Below are 10,617 nucleotides of genomic sequence, written 5' to 3'. Positions count from 1 at the left end.
CAGCCTTCCTGTGCCTGTCCCTTCCTCACAGCCTTCCTGTGCCTGTCTCCTCCTCACAGCCTTCCTGTGCCTGTCTCCTCCTCACAGCCTTCCTGTGCCTGTCTCCTCCTCACAGCCTTCCTGTGCCTGTCTCCTCCTCACAGCCTTCCTGTGCCTGTCCCTTCCTCACAGCCTTCCTGTGCCTGTCCCCTCCTCACAGCCTTCCTGTGCCTGTCTCCTCCTCACAGCCTTCCTGTGCCTGTCTCCTCCTCACAGCCTTCCTGTGCCTGTCTCCTCCTCACAGCCTTCCTGTGCCTGTCTCCTCATGGCTTCCATGCAGCTGCTTCCATTGCCCACACTCCCGTAAGGACCCTTGTGGGGTGTATTGGCCCAGTTGAAGTCTGAGGTAATCTCCCCACTCCAAGAGCTTAGACTTAATTGCATTGAGTCTAATTGCATTTTCCATCCCAACTCATGACTACCAATAATTTTACTGTGCTGTTAGTGCTTATCATGCAGAAGCATGGAGGATTTAGTGTAGTCCAGCTCAAGTTACAGCTTTTGTCCAGCAGATTTCCGCTTGTCGTTTCCTAGATGCTAGCCTCCCTTTATGCTCCGCTTTTCCTTTTAATTGTCTACAGTTCCGTGGTTCCCTAAGATTATTTGTCCTCTGCTTGAGGGACTTGCATTTCATTTAGTCCAAGTTTGATGACAACCAAAAATCTCAATTTCTGTCTAATCATCCTTTAATTTTCTAGAGAATTTCTTTTTCTGAATACTGATGACAAAGTTGGCAGGTTTATTATTGTTTTTAACCACTTTAAATCTTACCCTCTTGTCTCGAATATGTGGCTGATGGGTTTAATTTTGCATGTTTTATTTGACACTACTGTCTTGATCTCCCTGGCTGCTTTGAAGGATTTTGAAGTTTGAGAGGACTACACGGCTTATCATGTGTACCATGTGGTACACAGAGGACAGCGTGGCCTGTCATGTGTACTGTGTGTGTGGTACACAGAGGACAGCGTGGCCTGTCATGTGTACTGTGTGTGTGGTACACAGAGGACAGCGTGGCCTGTCATGTGTGCTGTGTGTATGGTGCACAGAGGACAGCGTGGCCTGTCATGTGTACTGTGTGTGTGGTACACAGAGGACAGTGGGGCCTGTCATGTGTACTGTGTGTGTGGTACACAGAGGACAGCGTGGCCTGTCATGTGTGCTGGGGGCACACAGGTAATACTATTCTGTAATGTGTGGATTTCCTTTCTTTGCATTCTGCTTGCTCTCCTCTGTGATTTCCTGTGTCCCTCACTCGTTTCCACTTACCTTCCTGTTCTGTCTGAACCTCCACTTGGTGCTCAGTGTCGCCCTCTCGACACAGCTCACCCTGGGGCCAGAGTTATCTGCTGTGCTCAGTGTGCACATCTATCCTTTTGGAATCTTCTTTGTTTTGTATTGTATTGTATTGTATTGTATTGTATTGTATTGTATTGTATTGTATTGTAATGTATTGATTCCTGTGTGTAATTTTCTATTTTCTCAAGTGCCTGATTCTTGTGTGTTCTTGCATGCCTCATAGATGTTAAATCTACCAGCTCACAGCAAAATTCGGGTCATAGGTGGTTGTAGTCGTTTTTTTCTTAATGCTTAGTCACGTGGCTTTGTTTCTTGGGACACCTCCTAATTCGTAGTGAGTGTTAGACAATGTGCTGAAACGTGATGCTGTCACTGAAACCCGGAGTGTGCTGCATTGAGGCTAAAAGGAGTTCGTCTCTTTTTCTAATCTAGCTTTCCAACTCATACTCTATAGGTCCCACTTTAATATTTAAAATCCAACAGAAATCAGTCTGTTAATGTTGATGTTGAATGAGATTCACAAATTCATTTAAGAGGGGCTCTGCATTAATTTTGTTTTCCCTCCTTTTATTTCTCTCAGTAAAATTTTGTCAACTTCTGTTCAGTCTACTCAATTTGGCATTTGCTAAAATATTCTTAATTTGCATGTACAGAGGACTCGGAAATTTTTTTTTTTACTTTAATCTTCCTTATACCGTCATAAAAATATGTAGTGTTTTCAGCTGTCTCCTCGAAGACTGTTCTGCTTCACTGCGTGCATTACGGTGAGTACATCTTGTAGGAGTTTTTGTTCTACCTTTTCTGTTTTTAAGTTTTCTTTTACAGCTGTAATAGAGTTGAAATGTAAATCACTCCTTGTTCACCCCACGTTTCCTGACAATGAATCTCCATGAGCTTGCTTACAGCAGCTCCATAGAAAGTGCTTCACATGAATTTGGCAATGGGGGATCTCCACAGAAAAGCTCAGCTGCCAAAATGACCCACACATACTTCGCTACGAGCAGTTTGGTTAGGAAACATCTCTGAGCTTATGGTGCTTTTAGGCAGGTAGGTCTTGGTGACATGCCTACCTGTCAGAACCCTCCTTAAGAGAAGGATGGAGCGCTGAGCTGGTAGGGCTCCACCCCATCCTGAGGACTGTACTACACATAAGGAGTAGTGCACACAATACTTACTAGGCCTTGATTGTTTGTGCCGTGGGGAGGACACAGTGATTCTGGCAGATGTCCTGACATGATGTCAGTTATCCCGCTCAGAGGATGAAGGAGCATTGAAGACCCCCAATTTTCAGTAGGATTTCCAGGGCAGACCCTTTTGGGCAGTGAAATTCTGGTTCCTTTATTAGTCCCCAGATTGACACGACCATTATTTTCCTCCTTGCTGAAATCCATTATTCTCCTGTTTTGTAATTTGATTGACAGGTAACAAATGAGTGCTTTTTCTTCCTGAGATGAGCTGTTCTGGTAAAGAATTGAAATTGGTCCATGACACCAAGCTGCAAAGCCCTGGGAGGCCAGACATGACTTGGTGACGGATAGTGTCCAAGGACCTAATGCTAATATGAACAAAATTGGAGAAAAGATGTTATTAATAAAACAAGAGCCCTATTAGGAATTACATAAAGAGAAACAAACCCTTCCCATTCCCAGAGTATCAATAATACTATTGTTAGTGTTAAGTATGCAGGTGACCATATGACATGACAGTGAAACTTGCTCAAGTCATTCACACACAGCGGGATTAAGTGAGCTCATGCTTACTCTACTCCTCTGATGTCCGAGCCACCAGTGCAGTCTGCACACCCTGCCCAGTTATCACTGTTGCTGGCAGGGTTCTCCCCTGGTAGCCTGTACAGCCCCCCTGGAGTACTATGAAAGCTATCCAGGAGGGAAGAAACTTCCATGTCAGTGCTACTTTGATTTTTTTCCATGTTCCATGGCTCAGTTATGTGGTGTCTTCAACAACAGAAACAAATTGTACAAAATTCTCTGAGATATAATACTTTTTTTTAAAGAACTCATTCAGAGAGTTTGGTGCTACTACTTTGGTGGTTACTTGACCACCAAACATGGTTATAGCCATAGAATTTAGCTAATATTGAGGGTCTACTTATTTAAAAGAAAATATAATTCATGACTATGCTTTCTCTGTATTTCACTTCAATGTAAAATAGGAGTTTGTATGTATGTCAGATAAATTTGTACTGTGATGTCCTTGAGCAGTGTGCTGCGAATCTCTAATTGTGTTAGAGATTATTTTCTTATCCCTTCACTTTACTCATTAATATTCTACATATTTAGTTTCTTTAATAGATTCTTGGCACAATAATTACATAATCACTCAATATAGTAGAAACATATTCTGGTCAAATACTAATTATCTACTTAAGCGAAACAAAACAAAACTCAGTTCACAGCTTCACTGTACAGTGTGATTTCATATGGTACAAAACCAAACCCATGCTTAAACTGTGATTAAGTATGAGTCAGTTTTCAAGTTTTCTATAGAAAGGAATGTGCTTGAGTGTTAGTTCCATGTAGTCCCTGTTACTGGGTCTGCCCCAGGCCTGTGCACTTCTTCAAATTCTAGCTTTGGACCCCTCTAGAACTGTAGATGTTAGTAGTAAATTTTCTATTTAGGTGCTCTGGAGTATGTGACGGTCAGCTCTTACCCGCAGTGTACCTTAGAGTCTAACATAGTCCCTCTGATGACACAAAATCTTGGCACTGATTCCTTTGTGTGCTTACTAACAGAGGAGAGCCAGGACAAAACAAACCCCACAGCAGTAAGCCTCGAGAGGGTACAGATTAGTAGTAAAGTTTGTCTGACAAGTCTGTTCCACACCGCTCTCCAGGAACAACATCGATGGTCCTTGAAAATTGCTTCTGAGGCTAAGATGGGGCTTTATGAGTTCTAGCATGATTAGTGTTCTTTGTAAATATCTTTGTGGCTGGTGGCTTTTTTCATCTGCTCTTGTCCATGTGCATGGAATACCAATGAGTTAGCAAATGCGTGGCTGCAAGTGAGGTCCTTGTGTCCTGGTGCATAGACCTGTAAGCCCTAGAAGGCTGAAGGCATTCTTAGAATTGATTATATCATCTGCCGTATTTTAAAGTAATATTTAAGACATACTGTGTCTTCTGCTAAGCAATTTATACTTGAAATGGTTTATAAGTTTTGTGCTTTATCACCTTTTTTTCATTTTTTCTTTCTCTGTCCCTTGTTTTGCTCTGCTAGGTACTTCATTTCTTAATGAGTGGCTTGTAGTGTGTATGAAAATGAAGGTGTGTAGGAAGCACATGTATGTCGACTTTCAGATGTAGCTAAACAAATAGAAGCAAGCCCACTACCACTCTGGAGCTCGTGTTAATGGGGAGATGGTCACAATCTGACTATTGTGTTGATGTTTCTGCAGTTAACACATTTTCTAGGAAAAATAAAACATTTTAGATCATAAAAAAACACTCACTGGTGAATCAGTGAACAGCAGGAACCTCCATCCTTTTGAAAACGCTGCTTTATTTGGAGATAATACAATGTAAATGAGCTGTAATGCAAGATCGTGCGTCATGTAGATCTGACGAGGTCCTGTCAGACTGGTGTGCAGCGTTTCTGCTACACTTCGAAGCAGCATTAGGAAGAGTTAGGATAGGAAGGAAAGAAAGGATGTCAGTGCTTCATGGAGGATTTAAATGCCTGCGATTGAGAGGAGAGCCACAGGAAAAGGAGGAAGGCATCAGACACCTTGCATGAACAGTTATGCTTGGAACCACCCTGTAACATTGAAATGTAGTATGCTACAATGTGCTTGTGTGGAGTGTCAAAGGTCCTGACAAGATTGCAGTTCAAGTTTTGTTTTTATAAGATTTGTATATTCTTGCAGATATTAACAGAAACTACCGTTCTGGTTTTATTTTTCCTTGTTTGGCTGTGCCCCCACCAAGACTTTTCTTCTCAGTAGTATATTTGTCATAAAATTTGGCCCTTCTTGTATAAATAGATTTACTTCTTATATAAATAGATTTACTGTGAGTAGACTTGATTTTATCCCAGAACTAAATTTCTTGAGCATAACAACCAAGGCCCTTTCTATTTAAAATATGTGTGTGCACTGTGAGATTTACACATATAATCATACAAGTTACTATGTTTTACCAATCTAAAATGAGTGTCATATTTTTATTGGAAGTTAATTATGCCTAAATTGCAAAGACAAACTATGTTGTTTTTTTGTTTTGTTTAGTCAACACAAGGCTCCAGGGAGCCGAGTGTTAGAGTACTGGTTCTTTAGATGACTAAATCAATACTTAGATGTCATTTGGAACATGTGGAACATGTTTAATATGCATATAAAGTGAAGCATCGGTAGACTCATAGTCTCAGAACATGCTTCTCTTGCTGCATGTATGGTGTGGTATCTATTTCTTTGAGGGTTCTCTCAGGGTGGCCCTTTTCATTCCTCCCAGGTTTTTTTGTTTGTTGGTTTGGTTTTGGGTTTGTATTTTTTTTCTGTTACTTTGTTGGTGAAATTTGTTTTTCAAGGCATAGTTTCTCACTGTAGCCCTGGCTATCTTGGAACTCCCTCTGTAGACCAGGTTGACCTCAGACTCAGAGATCCGCCTGCCTCTGCAATCTAAGCACTGTGATTGAAGGGGGTGTGCCACCATGCTCCACTTCCCTGTGTATTGTCTATGCTGGGAACTGAAGCCTTAGGAAGAGGGTTAGAGAAACAGAAGTGTTTTGAGATTGCAATGTTGACACAGTTGCCTTTGCAGATACCTCGTGGTCTACAATCCCTTTGAACAAGAACGGCTCTCGGTGGTGTCCATCCGTGTGAACTCCGCCACAGTGAAAGTGCTGTCTGATTCAGGAAAACCTGTGGAGGTTCAAGTCAGTGCAGTATGGAACAATGTGAGAACGATTTCACAAGCAGCCTATGAGGTATGTGATGGCCATAGACGTCTATAATACCCTGTACAAAGAATGGAAGAAAAGAAGACAGGATTCATAGCTTGTACCTGCATCGTAACCCACGGCATGGCATTTGGGCTATCATGTTGGGGTGAAGTCTAAGACCAGAGAACGTAATGCATGGCTAAGTGACACAAAGAAAAATATTAATATTTTTAGAAGGTAACTTTTTATTAGTGGTGTGTGTATATCTTTTTGAAGTATGCATATTTTAACCAGATTCTAAAATAATAGACTAATAAATTTTGGAATTTTCATGTCTAACTCAGTGATAATTATACACATAGAACTGAGATAAATAGTCCTGTTCTTAATAATAATGTTGGATAGTTGACATTTTTTATAATGATAGTGACTTAATACATCCTGGGAGAGAGACTTTAACTAAGATCATTAAATTTTTTTTTCTGGCGATTTAATTATGGAATGTTGAACTCGACCAATAGAGTCAGTCTGTGTGTGTGTGTTTCTTTGTATGAGTCTGTGTGGTGTGTATGTGTTTGTGTGTGTGTGTCTTAGATAAACAGTTTTAAATGAACCCCATATCACTAGAAATGTTAAGCATTTGGAGTTCTGAGGTGATTTAAAGAGTTACAGAAACACAGTAATAATAAAGTAGCAACTTAGGAGGCAGTTATATATGTTTTTAAAACCTGCTGGTGCATCTCAGATAATCATCATCCTGCAAATAAAAATGGGAAATAGAGTCCAAGTTCAGGTCAAATTTTACAGTCATTAGCCTATCTTGAAAATAAAGCAGCTCTTGGAAGACAGCCACACTGCTTCCTTCAGGCCTTCCTCAGTGTCTGGTATCTCCAGGATAGCATTGATGGCTGGTCCTGACTGAACTAATTTCTGTCTTATCTATACAACTGTGTTTATCCTTCTAACATACTGAAGTATAATTTTACAAAAGGATTTCTGATAATTAGGAAGGAAACATGATTTACATGAAGTCCTTCCCTGCCTGAAGAGTTTCTCCCTCCAAACATCTGTTGAGAACACTGCAGGACATTTGAAAGATGGTCGTATAGTTTCATAGGAAGAATACAAACATGAACACCTCTGAAGCCTCCAACCTGAGGAAATATGATTCCAGGCTGGACAGAGGTGGAAACAACCTCACTAAGTTACTGAAGCATTTATAGAGTAACAATATGTCCTCTTTCGAAGAACCTGATTGATGTTTATACCACAAATATATATGTTTTGCCTTCAATAGATAACTTTTCTCTGTAATCCCTTCTCCTGTCTTGAAAGGTTGCCTTTCTAGCTCATGTACCACCGCTGGGACTAAAAGTGTACAGGATCTTAGAATCACAAAGTTCAAGCTCACACGTGGCTGATTATGTCCTGTATAATAATGACAGACTAGCAGAAAATGGAATATTCCACATGAAGAACGTGGTAGATGCGGGAGATGCCATAACAATAGAGAATTCCTTCCTTGAACTTTGGTTTGACCGATCTGGTCTTTTGGAGGTATGTTCTGATTAGTTGTGACAACCATAGATCTCACTGTGTTTACTCTGTGTCCATGACAATGCAGAGAAGGAAAGCCCTCTTAGGGCTGCAGCAAAACTCTGGGAGACAGGATTGGTCAGCAGCTGCTACTTTGTGTGGCCACCTGCTGCTCCGTGGAATGTTTTTCTCTAAGATGTGCAAGCAGCTTAACAGAATAAATATCTGTCGGGTGTAATGCAAAGTGAGGTTTTAAATTTTAATTCCTATTTTTAGTTCACCTTTACTATGTTTTAAAAACATATTGGCCCATGCATATTGGCAGCTAAAATATGTCTCCTACAGAAAATTTGAGAAGCACAAGTCTAAGTTCTTTATTTCTTGCTAAAGTATAGGGCAGTGCTTTGTTCCAACTTGAAGGCTTTAAAATCTGAGGCCAACTATGAAATTTTGATGCTAACCAAATATTTGTCATGTGAGGGGCTTACTTCAGCAATTTTAGTCTCACTCTGACCCCTCTTTTTCTTTTTTTGAGACAGGATGAGTCTATGTAGCTCAGGCTTCCCTTGAACTCATTATTAAGCCCAGGCTACCCTTAAAATTAAACAGTCCTTCTGCTGTAGCCTTTCAAGTTACATGTGTGTTTTCCTTTCATGCATGTATGCCCCTGGATGCCTGGTGTCTGAGATGGTTAAAAAGGCTTCTGATTCCCAAGAACTGGGGTTGTCAATGGTAGTGATCTGCCACATGGGTACTGGGAGCAAACCCAGGTCCTCTGCAAAAGCAGCAACTGGGCTTAACTCCAGGGCCGTCTCGCTAGCCATCCTTGAGCATTTTCACCTCTCCGGGTGATTTTAGATTTTATTGTCCTTTTTTTTTTTAAAGCCTATCCACAGCCCTCTTTTCAGTTTCGCCTTACTGCCTCTTACATATCTTGACTTTCATTCTTGACTGGTGGCACTTTGGTAATAAGTCGCTGTCTGTTTATCTTGTTTTGTAATCCTCAGAAAGTGAGAAGGAAAGAAGACAGCAAACAGCATGAACTGAAGGTGCAGTTCCTATGGTACGGAACCACCAACAAAAGGGACAAGAGTGGTGCCTACCTCTTCCTGCCTGATGGGCAGGGCCAGGTGAGTACTGCCGCAGAGACAGGAACTGCGCATGTGTACTGGAACTGCTATAGAGACAGGTGCTGCTGCGCATGTCCGCTGGAACAGGCTGACGACAGAGATGAGAATGTTTCCCTAGTTTAGCCTTGGGCAGGAGTCATTTCTCAGCTGTGGAATTGTATTTATCCTTATTAAAGGTTGGTAGTTTGTACTGGAAAGTTAGATGTGTCAGAGCTGGATTTCACTTAGAAAGACACAAAGGATGTGTGTTCTCCAGGAAGAAAGCTAATCTAGACTTGGCTCATGGGGATGTACAGCACTGTGTATGTAGAGACACAGAATGCTCAGCCCTGTGAGGAAAACTTCACTGGACAACCTCTCTGTCTTTTTTAGGGATTTAATTAACAGTTTTTCCTACTCTTGACTGTAAAAGCAATACATGCATACAGTCTTGCGCATTTTGAAAATGTAGCGAATGTCAGAAAGCAGTAAACTTGACGGTGCTCTGCAGCCCTGTGAACACCACTGCCCACATCCGGACATTATTTCCTGTTCTTTGAGCAGCTCCACATTTGAGCATCACCCCAATTTTGAGTTTTATCTTACTACCTTTACATATTTTGGTTTTCATTTTTAACTCAGTCTGATGTCACATGCTTTGGAGGCATTACTCCTGTGTTTCAGAGTCGCCTACTTTGTCCCACTTCCTTACTAGAGTGACTCGTGACTGGCTATCTTTGTAGCTTCTCTTCACATAGTTCTGAGTATTCCCTGGGAAGCCGAGCAGAGGCGTTTTGGGTCAGTATATGAAGCCAGGTTCTAAGGTTTTTTTGTCTACTGATTTTCTTGCCTCCGATGTCTCAGAGCTCTGCCCCAAGCTTGGAGAATTAGCCCTGTAAAAGCATTGCTGATAGCAATGGCTCCCCACCCTCACCCCACTGCCTTTATGCCTTCCTGTTTCCCCTACCCCAAGATGCATAACTCTCCTTGATGCTTTGTGGCTCAGTGACTAATCTTTCTTCTGAGCAAGTTATTTTTCTTATACTATTTACAGAAGCTGCACACTAAAATGATTAGATTTTTAGGGATTATATAGGCCACCCTGAGGTGGTTTGTTTGTTTATGTTCAAGCCAGTGAAAAATAGTTTACAGGACCTATTCCAAAACGGGTAGCTTTTTTAAAAATTGTATAATTATTGGTTCAGTGTCTTTGTTAGGTTTACTTTTTACTTTCTTTCCTTCTTTCTTTCTTTCTTTTTTTAATTAAGACTTGGCTTCAATATTTTTGAGGCCCAGGCTGGCTTCAAACTCATGATCCACTTGCTTCAGCCTCCTACCACAACTATGGGATATTATGCGTGAAAAATAGTAATTAAACTAAATATCTGTAATACTAGATGAAAAGAATAAGAAAATATTATAAAGGATAAGGTAAAAGTATTATAACATCAGGAAAGTAGATACCTGATTATCTCAGAAGAGAATAAGTACCCAGAAGCCTATCCCTTGTTCCCTTCCCCTCTAACTAGCTTTTAGATGGAAGATAATGTTGCAAAAGAACTTTGTAAATGGTACATATTCTATTAGCTTTAGTGTGTTTCTCTGTGGGCGAAGAGGTATGTTTGCAGTAGAACCACACAATTCTGAGAGTCTCTTACTGATCAAGAGTCCTCCATCAAAAACCTCTCTTCATGCTCCCATTGAGCTGAAATAAATAATACTTAACATAGATGTTTTAAGT

The 10,617-nt window shown here is 40.9% G+C and overlaps 1 protein-coding gene across 2 annotated transcripts in view; it reads left to right on the top strand.

Annotated features, from left to right (window-relative positions):
- Man2a1 (mannosidase alpha class 2A member 1) overlaps window positions 1–10,617 on the top strand; it is a 170,032-nt gene that overhangs the window by 117,899 nt on the left and 41,516 nt on the right. The window contains exons 13-15 of one of the 2 annotated variants that reach the window (XM_028755697.1): window positions 6,099–6,276; window positions 7,567–7,788; window positions 8,775–8,897. In XM_028755697.1, the coding sequence (XP_028611530.1) occupies window positions 6,099–6,276; window positions 7,567–7,788; window positions 8,775–8,897 (523 nt within the window). The remainder of the gene's footprint in view (window positions 1–6,098; window positions 6,277–7,566; window positions 7,789–8,774; window positions 8,898–10,617) is intronic. The other variant, XM_028755698.1, reaches the window with a different exon arrangement.

The sequence above is a fragment of the Grammomys surdaster genome, unplaced genomic scaffold (assembly GCF_004785775.1).
Source record: "Grammomys surdaster isolate TR1022 unplaced genomic scaffold, NIH_TR_1.0 126076, whole genome shotgun sequence".
NCBI classification, from domain to species: Eukaryota; Metazoa; Chordata; class Mammalia; order Rodentia; family Muridae; genus Grammomys; species Grammomys surdaster.
The sequence above is the reverse complement of the archived record's forward strand: the minus strand, read 5'-3'. Positions and strand labels throughout refer to the sequence as shown.